The sequence below is a fragment of the Scardinius erythrophthalmus genome (assembly GCF_964197995.2).
Source record: "Scardinius erythrophthalmus genome assembly, chromosome: 15".
NCBI classification, from domain to species: domain Eukaryota; kingdom Metazoa; phylum Chordata; class Actinopteri; order Cypriniformes; family Leuciscidae; genus Scardinius; species Scardinius erythrophthalmus.
Window position 1 is genome coordinate 38,911,876 of NC_138235.1, and position 21,361 is coordinate 38,933,236.

Here is a 21,361-nt window from a genome sequence, read left to right on the forward strand (position 1 = left end):
TTTCCTCTCTCACTACCCCTGCACATTCAGTGCACGTGGGTAGTTCTGACTCGGAGTAGAGCTGCGCTTTATGACTGACCGTGATTAGTCACAGCGCTGGCCTTCGGTCAGACGATGTCCACACTGTGGTCCAGAAGCGCCTTAAAACCAGCCCGCTCGGAGTTCGTTTCCCCCCCAGCAAAAGGAGGGGAAATGACCCTGAGAGGAGCGACCCAGAGAGTGTGACGAAAACTGCTCTTTGGGAGTGTGTGTCATCACCACTCCTTCCCCCGGAGGAGGGCCGGGTGGAGAATCCTTTGTTAAATTTTTCTAGTTTCTGTTCCGCCGCCGACCAGCTGGTCGGTGGTACCCAAAACCTAAAAAAGAGCAGTTTCTTCCTCCTCTGGGTCATTCACGGTTGGGACTGCCGAACATGCAGTCTCTCCCGCTCAAGAGTAGGACGTCAGTGTGCGCCACCCTCGGGTCTTGCCACTCTCAGTCCTCTCTCCCCAGCTCTCAGATAGCAGTGGCGCCACCTCGGTCACGCCACTCCTCTCTGTCGCTGGGCGGGAAGGCGAGACTAGCAGCCGCCCTCGGGCCTTGCTCCTTGTCTCCTCCCCTTCCCTCGCCAGGCGACAGACCGCAGCAGAACACTCTCGGGTCTTCTCTGCCGTCTGTCCCCCGGTGGAGGCAGGTAGGTGTTGTTCAAATACACACCCAGACCCCGCTCTCGGCCGCCACAATGCCACCAGAGCCGTGTCCCTGCCCTCCACCTCGCTGCCCCTCCGCGGGTACGCCGGTCGTGCGGGTGGGCTCGTTGCGGCGGTTTCTCAGAGCCTGGTTAGAGCTCCCGAGTCCGTCGCGCTGGCTCATCCGCACCAACCGGCTCGGCTATGCAATTCAATTTGCACGCCGGCCTCCCAAGTTCAGGGGCGTCCACTTCACCCATGTGCGTCCAGTGGATGCCCCGGTCTTGCGGAAAGAGATCGACGTCCTACTGGCGAAGGACGCGATCGAGCCGGTCCCTCCAGCCGATATGAGGTCAGGGTTTTACAGCCCTTACTTCATTGTACCCAAGAAAGGTGGTGGGTTACGGCCAATCCTGGATCTGCGAGTATTGAATCGGGCCCTGCACAAGCTCCCGTTCAAGATGCTCACGCAGAAACGCATTTTCGAGTGCATCCGTCCCCAGGATTGGTTTGCAGCGATCGACCTGAAGGACGCGTACTTTCATGTCTCGATTCTTCCTCGACACAGACCGTTCCTTCGGTTTGCTTTCAAGGGTCGAGCATATCAGTACAAGGTCCTACCCTTCGGGCTGGCCCTGTCGCCCCATGTCTTCACGAAAGTCGCGGAGGCGGCCATTGTTCCCATGAGAGAACAAGGCGTTCGCATTCTCAACTACCTCGACGACTGGCTCATTCTGGCACACTCGCGAGATGTGTTGTGCGATCACAGGGACATGGTGCTCCGGCACCTCAGTCAGTTGGGGCTTCAGGTCAACTGGGACAAGAGCAAACTCTCCCCTGTGCAGAGGATCTCTTATCTCGGTATGGAGCTGGACTCGGTCGCCCAGACTGCGCGCCTCACGGAGGAACGCGTCCAGTCAGTGCTCAACTGCCTCAAGTCTTTTCGAGGCAAGTCAGCGGTTCCACTGAAACAATTTCAGAGGCTCCTGGGGCATATGGCAGCCGCAGCCGCAGTAACGCCGCTCGGTCTGTTGCATATGAGACCGCTCCAGCACTGGCTTCGCGATCGAGTCTCGAGGTGGGCGTGGCAGAGCGGCAAGTTCCGGGTCAAAGTCACCCCGAGCTGTCGCCAAACCTTCTCCCCTTGGTTGGATCCTGGGTTTCTACGGGCCGGAGTGCCCCTAGTCCAGGTTTCCAGGCATGCTGTGGTTTTCACAGATGCTTCTGCCAAGGGCTGGGGGGCCACGTACAGAGGGCATGCAGTCTCGGGTCTGTGGACGGGGCCCCAGCTGCATTGGCACATCAACTGCCTAGAGTTGCAAGCAGTGCACCTAGCTTTGTGTCGCCTCAAGGGGTTTCTCAGACACAAACACGTACTGGTCCGTACGGACAGCACTGCGACCGTTGCGTACATCAACAGACAAGGTGGTCTACGCTCCCGTCGTATGTCGCGACTCGCCTCCCACCTCTTCCTATGGAGTCAGAAGCATCTGAGGTCTATTCGTGCCGTTCATGTCCCCGGGGAGCTCAATCGTGTGGCCGACGAACTTTCACGTCGGTCCCCCCTTCCGGGAGAATGGCGACTTCATCCCCAGGTGGTCCAGCTGATCTGGCGAATCTTCGGAGCCGCACAGGTAGACCTGTTTGCCTCTCCGGACACGACCCATTGCCAGTGGTATTAATCCCTGACCGAAGGGACTCTCGGCACGGATGCCCTGGCACACAGCTGGCCCCGGGACCTACGCAAATATGCGTTTCCCCCAGTGAGCCTTCTTGCACAAACTCTGTGCAAGGTCAGGGAGGACGAGGAGCAAGTCCTTTTGGTGGCCCCGTATTGGCCAACCCGGACTTGGTTCCCAGAACTCATGCTCCTCGCGACAGCCCCTCCTTGGCCGATTCCTCTGAGGAACGACCTTCTTTCTCAGAGACGGGGCACCCTATGGCACCCGCGTCCAGACCTCTGGAAACTCCATGTCTGGTCCCTGGACGGGACGCGGAGGTTCTAGATGGCCTACCACAGGCAGTGGTAGATACCATCTCTTCAGCTAGAGCCCCCTCTACGAGGCGCCTCTATGCTCTGAAGTGGAACCTGTTCGTCGGCTGGTGTTCTTCCCACGGGGAGAACCCACGAACTTGCCCGATCGGTGTAGTGCTCTCCTTCCTACAGGGGTTGGAGCGAAGGCTGTCTCCCTCCACCCTCAAAGTGTATGTTGCCGCAATAGCCGCGCATCACGATGTAGTTGAAGGTAAGTCCGTGGGGAAGCACGACCTGGTCATCAGATTCCTCAAGGGTGCTAGGAGGCTAAATCCACCTCGCTACTTGCACCCTGTACCCTCTTGGGACTTAACTTTAGTGCTCAAAGCGCTCCAAAGTCCTCCTTTTGAGCCTTTGCTGACAGTCGAGCTTAATATCCTGTCCATTAAGACAGCACTCCTGTTAGCATTGGCTTCTTTCAAGAGGGTGGGGGATCTGCAGGCTTTTTCGGTCGACGAATCGTGCCTAGAGTTCGGGCCCGGCCTTTCTCACGTTGTGTGGAGACCCCGGCTCGGATATGTGCCCAAGGTTCCTACCACTCCCTTCGCGGACCAGGTAGTGAACCTGCAAGCGCTGCCCCAGGAGGAGGCAGGCCCAGCCCTAGCTTTTCTCTGTCCCGTCCGGGCCCTCCGGGTTATATAGACAGAACGCAAAGCTTTAGGACCTCAGATCAGCTCTTTGTTTGTTATGGAGACCAGCAGAAGGGGAAGGCTGTCTCCAAGCAGAGGTTAGCCCACTGGCTAGTGGATGCTATCACCAGGGCTTATGAGTCCCAGGGTGAGCCCTGCCCACCCAGGTTGCAGGCTCACTCCACTAGGAGTGTTGCCGCTTCTTGGGCTCTGGCACAAGGCGCCTCGCTAACAGACATTTGTAGAGCTGCGGGCTGGGCGACACCGAACACGTTCGCTAGGTTTTATAGCCTACGTGTGGAACCTGTTTCCTCCCGAGTACTTGCTACGGCCAGTAATTAGAGGGAATAGGTGTGTCGGCTTGCGACGCCATTCCGTGAGCGGATACGTGCGTCTTTTTGCTCCGTTGGTTACCCAACAAACGGCTAACCTCGTGAGTTCCTCCATCACTCCCTCCGGTGCCAGGCGTTGCGGACCGCCCGGCACCAGGTCTGCTACCTTCAGTAAGGAGTTGCTAGTAGACTGGGTGTTTTTCCAGTGGTCCCTGCGGCGACCCATGATTGCCACGTGCAGTTCAGCCGTGTCTTCCCCTTGACAGACTCATTCTGTCGTCCTTGTTGAGTATGCTCCTCACTCCTCCGGACTGGGACTACCTTCAAGGACTGCCATATGTTTCACTACCCTACGTGGTTAGTACATATGTGTATTGAGGGCCTTCCTCTAGGCTGCCTCAGCTTCCGCAGCGTTCCCCCCCCCCTATTATATCCTTGGGGTCGGACACGCTTTCCCAGTGTTATCCAATATCCACTGATTGGGTCTTGCGTAATATAACAGCAGTGTGATTCCCTAGCTAGCTCCCGCAAAATTTCTGGAAACTGCTGCAGGGCTGTAGCTTAGCTGGGCGCTGGAAGGGGCCAGCACCATGGCGTTTTGGTAGGGATCCCAATTCGTCAGGGGAACTCCCCCGACGAGGCGTCGGAGTTCCCTGCTGACGAAAGGGAACGTCTCGGTTACGTATGGTAACCCTCGTTCCCTGAGTCCAGGGAACGGAGACGCCTTGTCCCGTCGCCATGCTGCTGTACCTTCGCGGAGGACTGGACACCGTTCGGCTCCTCAGCGAAAAGCGTTTGTGTATGCGCTTGATTCCGCCTTATACCCGCACTGGTAGGCGGGCCGCGGAATGCAAACCTTGCATGCCAATGTTCATTGGCTCGTTTTAATTCACTCGAAGGCAATTGGTCTCCCTAGCGTGATCCCAATTCGTCATGGGAACTCCCCCGACGAGGCGTCTCCGTTCCCTGGACTCAGGGAACGAGGGTTACCATACGTAACCGAGACGTTTTTGTGAGATGATCGCCGTCAAAAAAGTTCAGGAGATATTTCTTAGCGACGGCTGATTTCAACAGTTTCAATATGATAGCATTTTGAAGAAAAAAGTGTCATGAATTTATTGCATTTTTGGGGGAAAATAATCCGTTTTTATAATAAATCTTTGAAAATCCAAATCTGGATTTGAATTTTTTATGATATTATAACCTAAAGATGCTATGTGAAAGTTTGAAACAGAAAATAGTGGTTTTCATCTTGCCACTTTCTTGGTAAAAAAAACACATTTTTACTCAAATTAATCAAAATGGATTTATCACGTTTTGGAACTAAACTCTAATATTCAGAAGTAAACAGTGTAGCTGACAGATTGTCAGAATGTTTATTTTTAAACCACAACCTTCTCGGGGCTTCTTTTAGTCCAGGCAAAATAGCGTTTTACGACAGACAAATTGTAAAAGAATTTTTTTCAGCTTAGATAATTTCTATGAGGTGTCCAGAACAACATACTAAAAGTCCTAAGAAATCCTAGTTGAGGAAATATGTTAAATTCTCATCAATCCGAGATGTGTGCCAATAAGGCCAGGCAACAATACACCCCAATGGGGCTATTTTTTTCCTTTACTCCTATCAAAATGAAACTTTGCACAATGAAAGTACCCATGAAAAGTAAAATTTTTTGTATTACAAGTTTCTTTGAAAATGTATTTGAATATGCAAATGAGCTATACACTAATCGAATATGCCCAAAATACACCCAAATAGGCTTAATTTTTTCCTTTACTCCTACCACAGTAAAAATTTACATAGTAAAACTATACATAAAAAGTAACTTTTTTTGTATTACAGGTTTCTTTTGAAATGAATTTGAATATGCACATGAGCGCCACACTTATTGAAAATGTCCTAATTTGCATATAGGCAGAAACACCATTCATATCTATGACAAATACATCTGCTCAATCTTCATCCAATCATCCTACTGCCAATGGGTGATGGCAATGCTGCTTTTAGACTGGCCTCTAACCTGAAAACTGCCTGGCTTGGTACTAACTAGGGATGTCCCGATACCACTTTTTCACTTCCGATACCGATACCGCAGCTTTGGCTATTTGCCGATACCGATATCAATCCGATATTTTTATTTTATTCTTGAACTAATACTACTAATAATAAAATATATGGAAGCACTTTGCTCAATTAGCCACATAAAAACATATCACTCAAATGGAGAACAAATACTTCTCCAATAGTCCACAACAACAGCTGATAATGAAAGACTGCCACCCTTTATTCAAAAGACTTTGAGATATGTTTGGTAACCTGAATGAATTTAAAATTAATTTGCTATATTTCAGATCAATATATTTGTTTCCTTAAAATTTTAATCAACTTTAAATTTATTCTCATCTGAATTATAAATAATTTATTTCTGTATAAAATAATACTACTTTTAAAAACACATTTGATTTTCTTTTTTATTCAATGTAGAATGTGTAACTTAAAAATAAAAAGATTAGTGCCCTGTTTTAGGACAAGAAATGAAAACCAATGCAATATGTTGAATGTCCAAAAGATGAGATCATTTTTGCTTTTAAACAGCATGTGTGTGTGTGAGAGATTTTGGTTGGGTGACAGTTACAGTTTGAAAAGAGTTTACAGTTTGACAAAAGCACAATGTTGTGTTTTACACAAATATATATAGGCTAAACACTTTTTGCAGTTTTAATGATGTCCTGTATGAAAATGACGGAGTATGTTTTTATGTTTCCACTGTTCGATCGCGCCCGTGCCTCTCTCTCTCTGACACACACACACTCCAGCATTGCAATCTTGACATCGCAGCCTGTTCATTTTGCTGCGTTCACACCAAACGCGAATAGTGTCAAATTCGCGTCTATTGCGTCTAGTTAGATGCTTTAACAGTTTGAATCCATTCGCGCGTCCAAAGCGAATAGGACGCGCCACGCGCGTATAATAATAAAGTGAGTATTTGAAGCGATATAGACGCGCGTTCAGAGCTAAGGCGAGGCTACAGATTAGGTGTCCCTAAAGAACCCGCATATGCGCGTATCTAACAGTAACGTTTGTTCTGTATTACATTGATTAATGTGCACGCGAGATTTATTTATTTTTACGCGTGTATTCTCTGTGTAAATCCATGCACCGAACGTACGTTCAGCATTCCACCCCTAATGGGTATCGGATCATAGGTATCGGATCATTTTTTTTCTCCTCTCCGATATCCGATCTAGCGTTTTGGGCCAGTATCGGCACGATACCGATGCCGTGGATCGGATCTGGACATCCCTAGTAGTAACTAAACATATCCTATTCAATGCGATCACAGTCTCTTTCACGGACATCATTCGTAGTAGTCTATTCACAAACTGTTTGCTCAAGCATAGCGTTTTCTTAAATATATCGGTAAAAGAAGCACTTAGAAGGTTGTGGTTTAAAAATAAACATTCTGACATAAACACTCTGTCAGCTATCCTGTTTACTTCTGAATTTTATATTTTATTCACGGCCATCAATTGTAGTAACCTAGCCTGCTCCCTGAATTCAATGCGTTCACAGTCTCTTTCACGGGCACCAAACCAACAATTACTAAAAACACACACAGAACTGATTTTGCACGGGCATTTTGCACTAGTAGTTATTAAAGACATCGTTAAAATAGTCCAAGTGACTATGGCTCAACCATATGTTTATCAAGCGACGAGAATACTTTTTGTGCGCAAAAAACAAACAAAACTAACGACTTTATTCCACTGTTTATTTTCTTCTCCGTGGGCCTGAGTGACTTCGCGTAGTGTTTTAGCGTAGCGCTTCTGTGTTGTACGTCACATGCATCACACACATGACCAGCGTCGGCCAATAGTGAGCCTACGCGTTGACGTGCAACAGATGCGCTGCGCTGAATTCACTTGGTGAATTCACTCAAGGCCCAGAGAGAAGGAAATGAATAGTGGAATAAAGTCATTAGTTTTGTTTGTTTTTTGCACACAAAAAGTATTCTCGTCGCTTGATAAGCATATGGTTGAGCCACTGTAGTCACTTGGACTATTTTAACGTCTTTAATAACTATTCTAGGCCAGCAAGGGAGACAGCTCTCAGATTTAATCAAAAATATCTTAATTTGTGTTCCGAAGATGAACGAAAGTCTTACGGGGTTGGAACAACATGATGGTAAGTAATTAAAGACAGAATTTTCATTTTTGGGTGAACTAACCCTTTAAGATCAATAAAAGTGTTTTTGTGGCAAGTGACCCAGGTAAGTGTGGCAAGTGACTTCAAATTGATCGTGTTTATGCATAGGTTAACTTACTGAATGGACATGAATGTGTTAGTTATGTGGCCCCTTTTTTTCTACTTGTGACTTTATGGTTTCTTAGTCTGATGCCATGTTGAATTCCATAGATATAAACAAACTGCTTCGTTGTGTAGCATAGACGTCATCGTCTTGCTGCTCCCTCCCCGTTCTGTGATTGGTTCCCTTTTTGAGGGGAAAATCTGGTCCATGGTATCCAGGCTGCCTAGCAGCGTGAATAAAATCGCGCTGCGCTCAAGGCAGCAGGAGGAAACCCAGGCTACCATTAGGGTGTATTTTGGGCATATTCGATTAGTATATTGCTCATTTGCATATTCAGATTCATTTCAAAAGAAACTTGTAATACAAAAAAAGTTACTTTTCATGTATACTTTTACTATGTAAAGTTTTATTGTGGTAGGAGTAAAGGAAAAAATTAAGCCTATCTGGGTGTATTTTGGGCATATTCGATTAGTGTATAGCTCATTTGCATATTCAAATACATTTTCAAAGAAACTTGTAATACAATTTTGTTTACTTTTCATGGGTACTTTCATTGTGCAAAGTTTCATTTTGATAGGAGTAAAGGAAAAAAATAGCCCCATTGGGGTGTATTGTTGCCTGGCCTTATTGGCACACATCTCGGATTGATGAGAATTTAACATATTTCCTCAACTAGGATTTCTTAGGACTTTTAGTATGTTGTTCTGGACACCTCATAGAAATTATCTAAGCTGAAAAAAATTCTTTTACAATTAGTTCTATTTTTGGCTCCAAAATGAGTTACTTTGCCTGGACTATTTGACCGATACAACTCTCTAGTGTCAGAATGTTTATTTTTAAACCACAACCTTTTAAAAATGATATATTTAACGATATCTTTTGCATTTCTCATCCAAACAACGTCAAACTTGGCACTGCACTTACTCGTGCCCGTAGCGAGACACCTGTCGAGTTTGAAATCAATCAGACTAACGGTTCGAGAGATATGCGAGGAACAGACACACACACACACACAGACAGACAGACAGACAGACAGACAGACAGACAGACGTTTCTGTAATTTATAGATAGATGTGTGTCAGTTTCACTAAACGGCCCAACGCGCTCGCTGGTATGGACATTTTAAGAATGGATGGATATTTGCTTCAAGTGACAGGCTTGGTGAGTGAAATTTTATTTGTATTATTTTTCTGTACATGTATTATTTTCTTTCGATTTTCTGTCTAAAAGTGACCAAAAAGACATTTAACTCCAGCTCACCATCGGTGTCGCCAAACTGCTCCATGTCCAAAATGTTCGTACACATGGGTCAGAGTTTGCGTGCTGGTGTGACAAGTTTTCCCGTCAAGTTTGTTTTTATAAATCACAAATTATGCGTTGGAAGTGCTCTTTCAGGGCCTGTTTTGTGCGTACGCAACGGTTATAAATGAGATTTTATCTTTTATCTTCAAAATCTCCTTCTGCCATATCATCTACCGGGATTCGGCTTTTGCTTTCTACAGTCGGCATTCATTATGTTTACATTATTACATTATTTGACACTGACACGTACGTGCCAGCTTTGCAGGTCATGCATTCTGTTTCACACGGATCCTTTCTCCACAGAGCAAGAGACTGTTAGCTTAGCTTTAAAAAAAAGATGGCTGACAATATTTGTACATTCTGTGAGTGAGATCCACCCTCTATGGGCGGGTTGAAAACATGCGGAACGAGCTCCTACTACTGGCTACTACTCTCACCTCTGGACAAAAAAAGCCTCAGATGACGCAAAATGACGAATTTTTTTCCAGACACACACTGATACAAAGCTTAATGCTAATCAGTGAAGTATCCCTTTAAGGGTTATTATGTATTTACATGTTTAAAGGAATAGTAAAAAAAGAAAAAAAAAGAAAAGGAAATTCTCTCACCATCTACTGGCCTCATGTCACTTAAAAGTTGTTTTAATTTATTTAATTGAGCACCTTTATTAAGCAGATTAAAATATTATAATTCAATATTAATGTAGCATTTTTACTTCCACTCACTTTTCTCAGCTCTACTGAGTTCTGGATCTCTTGAATCTTCTTCATTCTGTCCAGGATCATCTGATAAACATCTATCAGTGTCTGATCCAGCTGATGAGACACACAGAGAAACACACAGGTATAGATTACATATTAATTTCATATTAATTCCATATTAGTGCAAGGAACCCTTAACTGGACTGCTATTTTCCTCCTGGTCGGCAGTTGGCGCTTCTCACCAGACTCCTGCTGAACACTACCACTCATTATGCCTGATGCATCACACCTGTATCTTGCCCTATTTAAGTGCGTTTGTGACATGCCTTATTGTTCAGTCTTGAGCCTATGTTACCTGTTGCAAGCTAAGTCTGTTCGAGTTTAAGTCTTTGGACCCTTGTGTCTATTTTTCTTTGTACTGTTTCTTGAAAGCCCGACTTCCTTTGTTTTGTTGTACTTTTTATCAGTAAAGATTGTCCTTTTGTTGAAGATCCACGACTCCTTGCCTTTTTACCACCCCTGCTCTTGGTTTCATTTATTGGGGAGCTACAGTAGCTCAATCCGTTAACTCAGTGACTTTGAACACAACAGACCGGGTTCAATCCCCATCTAGAACAGTCCTGTTACAATTAGTCATTTGAATAATTATTTTTAAACCATTTTAATGACTTCAAAATTTAGTTTGGTGGCTTTTAGTTCATGTCTCTAAGCTGTGTACTCTTGAAAGTTGACAATTTATTTCTGGCATATATACAAATTTAAGATGTATAATCTTTATTTTCTGCGAAACACAATTTCAAGACTCATCTTGCACCGCTTGTCCAATCAAACTGGCTGAAATAAAAGTTACGAGCCCTTCAAAATGACCTGCACCAACATCAACATAGGAAACCTGCATTTCAAACTGTGTTTAAGGAGTTTAGTTTGCATCTCTTTACCTTCTTCTCTCGACTCTCCTCCTCTATAGGAACAGTGTTGTGAGTCCTGTGATCAGCGGAGGACGTCATGACTGACAAAACAATGAAGAGAAGTAAGAGAGCAGTTTTGATAATACTAATACTCAAAGAATATTATGTATTTCTCCACTGACGGCCCTTCAAAAGTAGCTGAGAAAATATTCCTTCTCCAAGTGACATAAATCACACATATCTCACTGTATCTGAGATCCACGGCTCATACAGCAATAGTAAAGGAAAAGTGTTTGGGACTGTGTGAACTCTCTTTCCAGTTCAGCTCCGGTTATGTGTGGCGTTGTATTATTTCAACTCCAAACATAAAAGGATCTTGTTTTGATGGCTTTATGGACGAGGATTTATTTGAATTTCAGGTTTTTGAAGGGGAAATGCACAAGTTAGACCAGTTTACAAGACTTCTCACTTTTAACTAACTATTAACTACGACTTTCACCTCAACAAACTCCTAATTACTGCTTATTAATAGTTAGTAAGATATTGGGTAGGATTATGGGATGTAGAATATGGTCTTGCACAATAAAGGCATAATTATTTGCTTTATAAGTCCTAATAAACAGCCAATATCCTAGTAATATGCATGCTAATGCATATTTAACAGTGAGAATTGGACTAAAGCGTAACTAAAGTATTTAATACATAAATACAAATAAATGTTTCAGACTCTTTCACACAGCAGACTGATCTCAGGTAAGTTAAGTTATCAGACTTCTCTTTGACATAACTATACTAAAATGATTAATTAAATGAACATTTACTTGAAATGCAATAGTTAGACGTTAAAGCATTTGATTAACAGTTTTTTCCTCTGAAATGTGATGATTTACTAACCTTCAGCTTTAAATGAGTGTGAGAGAAACGAGTGTTATTGAAGCGCTGCTCTGTGTTGTCTGAGGATGCAGTCGTCATGGTAACTCTCAAACTCTCAACTGCCAATCAGAATTTAGAAAATGCAGCTTAATTCCCTGCAATACACACTCATTAAAACACCTTAATGTAATAAAAACACCTTATAAAATACAAGTAAATACTAGTTCACACATGCAAACATCACATAATACAGTACTAATAACACAACATTCTTGTGACCCAAATTCAATGTGTGTGTGTGTCTTTATTGAAGAGAGAAACCACAGCTGAGGAAGAACAGAGCGATGAAGATGATGATGATGATGATGAAGATGATATTATTCCATCAGGTATGTTTCATCCTTTAATCTTTTAAACTTTTTCATGATATTTGTCTGCTATGTCAGAAACTGTTCCAGAAAGATTTTTTTGTTAAAGTCACTTTTATATAGTTGTTTTTTCTCATCTGTGTAATTTTAACAATGATATATCAATGAAGGGCTGCTATTTTGATTATCTGCCATTTATTTCTTGTTTTATTAAGAAAGAAACATGTCAATCCTCATCCTGCCCATGTTCTCCTTCAATCAATGTGCAAATTACATACATTATAAACAAAAGCATGTTTCTCATTACTGTTATAACTTGACAGAGTAGATTGACTCACAATATCATGCAGAATCTGCTATTTAACAGATTCAGTTCAGTAACTCTGAATTCAGTGAATCTGGATTAGTCTCTTATGGGGGAAATGACACTAATAATGATGTTTTTTGGTCTTGACAAGCAGTTATACTGTATTATCTACTATATTTGATCATATAAACATGACAGAATTGACCTTAAACATGTAAAAACAAATACTTCTGTTTATTTCTGTCTAGGTCCCTTCCATTTCTTTTTGCTTAACATTGGCCACAATAGAATTAATTTTTGACAATTTCTGACAATTTATACTTGATGGATGTGAAAGATTGCTGCAACGTGATCTCATGAGAATACGTGTGTATTTTTACGTAAAGTGTTACGTTTTATACACACAGAAACGTATTACTGACGTATTTTCAGCACTAAAACGTATAATATTTACGTACTGACAGCAAAAAAACGTAATTTATTTACGTATAAACAAATGTACCGACGTACAAATTTCTACGTATTCATATTTAACTTATTAAAATCGTGGCATTACTGTTTTGACTCTATTGCATTCAATTGTCTTAATTAAATTTCCAGTCCATAATTAATAGTTTAACGTTACTCATAAATAATAACATTTCGCTCTGTTCGTGCCTTCTGCTGCAAACTCGTTTCGGAGGATTAGCCTAACTTACATGGTGTTAAACAAGAATACACTTGAAAACCTTAAAAATGCCTTCTTTAATCGTTTAACTATTTTGTAATATTAGTTTATTTACCGTGAGACACAAAAGGCGTTTTCTCCTAGATCCATAATACACTAAAACACAACATAAATTCACAAAAGACATCAATTTTATTAGCTTGGTGTAATCCAAATCATTAGAATCCATGCGTTGTTTGCAAGAAACAGATCATAAATTCAGCCTTTATCCTGTGATCTTCATAATTTCTCAACAGCAGAGACCGTAAACGTCAAATCCCGGCATCCCGCACTTGTTGTGAATTCAAATTCAAAAATTGCGCCCGAAGCATTACGACATGTTTTACGGCAGTGATATCAAACGCTCATTGGCTCTCGCATGCTTCGTCACAGATTGCGACATGCCGTGTTTAAGTTGGTGTGCTACATTTGAAATGGAGAAGCGCGCGCGCCTTCACAGAGCGAACGAACCAAAACTGGATTAACATTTTCATGGATTAATAACTTAAATTCTGCTCTGTAACGTTACCTCATACAAAACTATTATATACTGCCAGAGAGGACTGCGACACATCGTCATTTAAATGACTTTTGGTACCGGTTTTGACATTTTCTCACTAAATAAATTATTGTGATTAAACGTGTGTTGTTTTTCTTTATAATTGTAGCCTAACGTTACGTAGTTTTAAGAAATTGTGAGGGGTAGGGGTAGGATTAGTGGCTCAAACTATCTTTTAATGCTATATTGTTAATAAAACTGCCATTTCCCTACACATGTTCATTACGTTTTATCCTTTTAATATTGTCAATAAAATGAGTATGTTTAGGTGTGGGAGTATAGAGTTAAGGGATCTAACATTTATAATCTATAGACCTTATGCACCAGAGAAACAAGGGCGCCGCCATCTTTGGAAAATTGTCTTTTAACTTCCGTTTTGCGGTCGCTCTGTATATTTATATGGCATTTCTGTCCAGGAGTAATTAGCTTTTTAAGTGGATTTACTTAATGTAAAGTTAACGAAAGTTATCATGAGGACTGTAATGTTTAAAGCAGATGACTTAACAAATGTAAATCGACCGGGAAGATTTTAAAACGAGCCGTTCATTAATAAACACGCAAAACGCTGTGAAAATACAGACCGGAAGTCAAAAGACAATGAGCGCAGCGCTGAAAAGGGGCGGAGCTACATAAGGTCTATAAAAGGGGAAATATACAGATATCTTCTTTTTTTTTTTTTTTTTTTTTTTGCTGTAAAAACGTAATGTTACGTTTAAACGTTGCAGATACGTCCATATTATACGTTTCAGCATCTATCCAAACGTACAATAAAGTACGTTTTCTATCTTTGAAAATTATGTATTAATACCACTGATCTATATAGAATGACAATGTCATTATATAGATCAGTGATAAATACCTACGTATTAACAATGAGACCAGGGTGAAGATGAAAGTGACAAACTGAGATAATAGTTTTTTTAATTGTTAAGTGACAAACTGCTGATATTGTGGTAAAAACACTGTCATTGTAAAGCCTTCTAATGCTTTCGCTTCTCCTGAAGAATATGTACTAGATTTAAGGATCATCTGCATTAAATAATAATTCAGTATTTTCATTCGCAATTAATGTGATTTAACAATAAAGATCCTCCATGTTTAAATTATATCCTGTCTGTCTGTTGTAATGTTTATGTGAGCAGATATTCATTGTTCTCCAATGTGTATTTGCATAATAATTATCAAGCTGTTTAGATTATAATCAATATCAGTTATAGAATTGAACACTTGTCTTTATTCAGATGATGCAGTTATTACAATATAAACCAAGATCCTCAATATTTCACAAGTAATTCAATGTTTACAGCTGGAGAGGAGAGAGAGAAAATGGCTTCTGAGATTTGTAGCATATTATGTACAATTTAACCATATATAATATTAAATCATATGTCAATTCCATTTGAAAAGCAAAGTAAAAATGAAAAATAAAAGCAAAATCATTGTGTTGATTAGAACTATACAGATTCGTAATAAATTGCCCATTCAAATATAGCCGTGATGAAATATATTTTTTAAACAAATCACACTAATATGTCTCACAAATATCTGATTATAGTTGATGTTTTGTCAATGATTGAATATAGGCTACAGGGTTTTTGCACTTGTACACATTTTGTCTATCACATTATTATTTTTTATAATTGTAAGTAAAATCGGTAACAATTTATAAAGTAATAAAGTATTTAAAAATCATTTGCAAACTATTAGTTTATAGTTAATCAACAGTTAATAAACTGTAGTTAATACATTAATAGACTGTATTCAAATAATGAGATCTTCATTCGTTGTCACTGTAATTAATAAAATGATTATTGTTTAATTCGCTCATATATAAAGAGTTAGCCTAGATGATGCTTTGTTAACAACTTATTTTAATTTTTTTTACTTTTTTTTATAATTAGGTGCACTTATAATGTTAATATAATTTTGACATCAAAAGATTGTCTGTTTTCTTTCCTGATTTTAGCCTCAGCATGGGTGATGGCCCAAGATGAATTTCCCTTCGTGGGACAATAAAGTTTTTACTTACTTACTTACTTACTCTGATTTCTGTTTCCGTGTCTACTGTGAGACTTCAGTGTAAACGCCCACTGCTGTGATTGGCTGCTGTGAAACTTCAGTGTAAACGCCCACTGCTGTGATTGGCTGCTGTGAGACTTCAGTGTAAATGCCCACTGCTGTGATTGGCTGTGAGACTTCAGTGTAAACGCCCACTGCTGTGATTGGCTGTGAGACTTCAGTATAAACGTCCACTGCTGTGATTGGCTGTGAGACTTCAGTGTAAACGTCCACTGCTGTGATTGGCTGTGAGACTTCAGTGTAAACGCCCACTGCTGTGATTGGCTGTGAGACTTCAGTGTAAATGCCCACTGCTGTGATTGGCTGTGAGATGTCAGTGTAAACGCCCACTGCTGTGATTGGCTAATGTTACCGCCCCGTCCCGAGCGAGAGTACACTGAACTCTCTTCATTGCAACTTTTTCTGAACTCTCACGAATGCTTTCACCATAAATAACAATGCAAACTCGATGTAAGAGTAAACACTGTTTGATTGACAGCTCCAGCGATTATAAAGAGACCGTTCTTTGATCGCTTTCTGAATATAATTTAATCAATTTAAATAACATTGTTTTCATGCTACTAAGAGAAACAATGTGAAGTTGATCGTTTATTATAATTATAATTTAGTCACTGGCTGGATTTACTGATGCATAAACAGTATTGAATGATTTTGAGAGAAAATCTGTCTGAACTTGAATAATTACATCAGAAATCACTGATCAGAGATCAGACATTAGAGTAAACATGGTTACTTACATGTTTGTGGCGTTGCAGTGTGTGTGTGTGTGTGTGTGTGTGTGTGCGCGCGTGCGTGCGTGCGTGAGAGTGTTTATGTGTTTGTGAGAGAGAGAGAGTGTGTGTGTGTGTGAGTGAGTCTATGAAATAAATATAAAATAAAATAAATAATCTAAAGTGAGTCGAGTGACTCACACACTGTACAAACTACAGTTTGTAAACTGTTAATTAACTATAAACTAATAGTTTATAAATGACTTAAAGCCACAGTGTAACTTTTCAACCTTCATAATATTTCCAAGACCCTTGTGATAGTACATCGACTTACAATAGGTTGAATGACATGTCTGCCATAGCCTGACGGGGTCTGTATCGCTTTTACTGGCACTATGTAACTTCGGGGTTCGGGTAGTAACCTGAGCACAAAAAGAACTACAAAATTCGACTGCTTTACGGCATACGTCACTTCCCCCACCACTTCCTCAAATTCAGACGTGAGCGTTTATATACTGTCTATGGACGTGAGATGCCAACCAGCGTTTGTTTTCGGCTTTCGGGCGTATGTTTTTGTCACGGGGGCTGTTGTGTTTAGACCTGGACACTTCATGCGTTTTCTCAGATCTGATAGCTATCCGATCGTGAAAAGCCCAGGTGTAAATGTCCTCCGAAACGCTTTTAAGACGGATTTGAATCCGATCGCTCAAACCACTTCAGGAGGAGGTCTGAGACGCATTCCAGACGAAACTGGACAAGTGTAAATGCATCTGGTTTTTGAAACCACATGTAAATTGTACTCCTCCCAAAAATGCTAAAAAATAAATAATAAAAAAACGTGTGAGAGCCTGTTATAGGCTATGTTATTGCCAGATATGACGACGTGCTGGAACACGCATCACCGCAGATGAGAAGCTGAGCATCTATTCATTAAACCAACGTGCAAACTATCGCAAATCAAAGTGAAAGTAAGTCGCAGACGCTTAACACACAATCATCATCATCATTGAAACGAAATGATCTTTCCATGGCTGTTGCTGCTCTCTCTAATTGTGGTCTTTGATTTAGAAATTTTAGCTGGTGATCAATAAAATGCAGCTCATATCTGTTGCTTTCGGTGACGTGCACTCCATTAAATCTGCATATAGCGCGAGAATTGGAGATCGGATTTAAATCCGTTTCGCAAAAACACATTTATGTGACCAGGTGTAGATGGAGTCGTTTTGATAAATCTGATAGCTATCCGATCTGAGAAAACGCATGAAGTGGCCAGTAAATAAATCTCTTATTTGTAAACTTGTTTGCATTCTATGTTGTTGCGCTTCCTTGTTTGTCATTTTTTCATGATGCTGTTCATTCATCCATTGCTGATATTTTGACCAGTCCAATAATTTCCACATATGTCTAGCTAGCTTTCTATTATCAGAGCTGTTAACAGACAACAAACACTCGTTCGCTTACGTGTTTTTTGCATTATGCTTTATTGCCTAGCTTGCCTCACGAACTAGTTTGCCAGCTGAACTCAGGTGTTGTGAGATTTACAACAGTGCAAGTATTCCACAGCGACTCTAGGGGTCGCTGTTTGACAAAAACACAATTTCTCCACAGTGTGCCTTTAAGTGCTCTATTACTGTATTATTATAAAGTGTTCTGGTAAAATCTACTTGATTTATTTTGTTCGTTTCATCTGACAGGAGTGATGATCAGTGGGTTTGAGTTTTTACCGTCATCATTAAACCCTAGGCTGAAAAATGGATAGAGTTTCTCTGTGAAACTCTGACAAGTGAAAGAGTAGATATGAGATCTGGACTCCACGTCATAAAACGAGACCAGACCCTCCTCATAACTCACAAACACACCAACCTTCTCAGGTTTCACTCTCTGAGATAAAGAGGAAGATGGACTATCAATAACTACATAATCATTTTCATTAATCCGCCACAGAGTCCAGAATCCATCCTCAGGAGTCAGTATGATCATCTCCCCCTTCCTGTCAATGGATTCTCTGACCACTCCTAAAGTCCACTGAGTCTTTCCCTTCACCTGCACCTCATAGTAAAATCTCCCTGAACTGAATCCCTGCTTTGCCAGAACACACAAACCCACATCAAATCTCTTTGGGTTCATTGGGACGTTCTTCCAAATGTCTCCATGACTGACTTGTTTTCCATCATTAGACAGGATCAGATATGGATTCGCTGTATCAGGATCCAGAGTCACATCCACTGAGAGAGATCAGACATTATCAATCAACTTCAGAACAAAACATTTTCATGTGTACTCTGTGAGTGTATTGGTGTCAGTCACACTGTACCTGCAAACTGCTGCACGAACTTCAACCCTGTGGACACAGATGACAATATAATGATGAATTATTCATAGCAGTAATTTCAGGTTAACAGTGAGTTTCTCTCTACTGGCAGCATCAGTGAAATGTTGATCGTCCATCAGTTTGTAAAACAAAATGCAGAATGTTACTGCAGTAAATATACGTACGATGGAGGTCTATGAGACAATCATAACAGAGGGTTTAAAAGCAGAAATGTCAAGTTGTATTTTTATTAAAGCTGTAATAATTATTATTCAGTGTAAAAAAAAAAGTGTTATTTTTGCTGTCTATATTGTCCTTGTGAAGTGAGGAAACCTTTTAGACAGTTTATTTTATAGTCAGACTTCTGGTTGTGTGTCAGTGACGGGATCTCTGTTCACCGCGTGTGTTTTGTTTGCTCGTGTGAGATCTTAAGTTTGTTTTGAACAGTTCTTTTGATCTGATGTGGATTACACTTGCTGGAAACGGTATTTTACCCATGGGTTATTCTGCCATGAATTTCACACTACTATGATATTATTTTGCCTTATGACATTCACGTCTGGGAATAACTGATGGAAGACCGACAAGACGCCCCCTCACCTGTTGTCACTTATTCACTACGCCCTACTGGCGGCTCTTCATCTGTAAACCTTGAGGATTTTTATGCAATCCGGCGGCATGACAGATTGTTAAAGAGGTGAAAGAGAGGAAAAAGAGGAGGTGTGAGACACTGACTCTGGAAACACTGATACAGGTTTCCTTTGCCCATCATTACCCTGTCAAACGTGCGTTCGGTAATGAACTTAGAGCTGATCATGATTGTGAATTCAGGTCTTGTCCACACTAAAACGTTTTTCGTTTGAAAACACATCTTTTTCTCTCCGTTTTGGCCTTCCACCCACACTGAGACCATGTTTTTAGCACTGTCAACACTTTAGGACTGTCAAAATGGAGGTATTTGAAAACGACGACGTAAGTTTAGTCATGTGACCAATACTGAACCCATCGATATTCATGTTTTTACCGGTATTGTGCCCGTTATGTGCTATTCACTTTCACACAGTTGCTAAAATATGTTACTTTGCACACTCTTCATATCACAGTCCTGCAAAGATGACAGAAAATTCACTCGCATTTGCAGCAAAACATGAGAGCAGTTTTAGCATTTTAGACCAAACCAGTGCTTGAAGTGGGGCGGTACTGGCACTTATGCATTTTACTCTTAAGCGTACCTGCACTTTTCATTGCGTACCGCTACTTCTCGCAAGTAGCTGGTATTCTACCACTGACAGAAAAGCGTCAGTGTCACGTCCGTTTCACATATACTGCGTTTGCAGTGCGTATGCGGTGCGTATTTTTTCCGCACCCATGTTAACAGGTTATAGCTTTCACACTGCATGCGGATGCGGTCCAGGAGCGTTGCGTATACAGCATGACATGTAGAGATCGTTTCCACACCGAGTCTATTTCTGCTGTGCTGCACGCGCTGAATTAAAGTGACAGCGCATGGTTCGTGGTCAAAATGAACACAGATTGACATGAAAACAATTTCTTTAGCCCATTTTATCTCTCAAGGGAGATCAGCAAGATCACGGTCAGATTTACTAATGTATTCGGACCGAACGTTGATGCTGCAGGAGAGAATAGCGAAGAGCTACAATGATGCACTCGCTCTGCAGGTCAACCTGTTTTAAAGGGGTCATGACATGGTTTTTTCTTTTCTTTTATTGTGTTCCCTTAGGTGCAATTATAGTATTACTATAGTTTTTTGGACAAAAAACGTTTAAAATTTAGTGATTTATGACCTTTTCCCACCCTGTTTCTCATGCTCTGATTCAAACAGTCTGTTTTGGGGGTGTTTCCCCTTTAAGAGTTCAGTGTAAACACCCACTGTTATGATTGGATAACGTCAGTGCCTATGCATCAATTGTTAACGCCCCCTTTTCAAAACGTGCGGATTTTGCGGAGCTGTGTTTACCGTTACCATAGTAACGGGTGATGCGTGCGAGGCGATGGCGATTGCAATGATGTTTGAGTCGGAATCAGAGGAAATGAACCATCAAAACAACTAAGAATGCATCAGCCCGTCCACATAGAAAGTGTGAAACTATTTTGTCAGTTTAACAGCCTACATCTTTTAATAGCCTACGGGGCATGAACATGGCGGTCATAAAACAATAAGTAGGCTAAACTAAGTAAAAACACGGTGATTATTCATAATGAATTAAACTGCAATTAACGTTTTAAAAAAGTTTTAAGTTTTAAATAGCCTACATTACTTACAGTTTGCGTCGTTGTTGAGCCCAGAATAGTCCACACGGCCTTATCTTGTACAAAAGTTTTCTGGCAAAGCCAGCATCATACTGCGATTGTTCTCAACTGTCACTCATCCTTGAAATGTGGAGAACACACGCTTATTAACTCTGGCGTGACTGGGACGTCCGCAAAAAATAAACTGCATCCATTTTCCCCTGACGTCTGGATCTTTCAGCAGCGTATATTATTCAAACATGTTGTTTGTCCACAGCCAGGAACAGCACATCTGCGTGTCGTGACATCGCAA

At 41.5% G+C, this 21,361-nt stretch overlaps 1 protein-coding gene across 1 annotated transcript in view; it reads right to left on the reverse strand.

The window, feature by feature from the left end:
• Positions 1-21,361, reverse strand: part of LOC308703255 (uncharacterized protein) — a gene marked incomplete at its 3' end in the record, with an annotated part of 60,719 nt that overhangs the window by 23,411 nt on the left and 15,947 nt on the right. The window contains exons 6-10 of the mRNA XM_081386576.1: positions 18,802-18,828; positions 18,180-18,712; positions 13,216-13,240; positions 10,916-10,986; positions 10,002-10,091 (exon numbers count right to left, since the gene is read on the reverse strand). Coding sequence (XP_081242702.1) covers positions 10,002-10,091; positions 10,916-10,986; positions 13,216-13,240; positions 18,180-18,712; positions 18,802-18,828 — 746 coding nt within the window. The remainder of the gene's footprint in view (positions 1-10,001; positions 10,092-10,915; positions 10,987-13,215; positions 13,241-18,179; positions 18,713-18,801; positions 18,829-21,361) is intronic.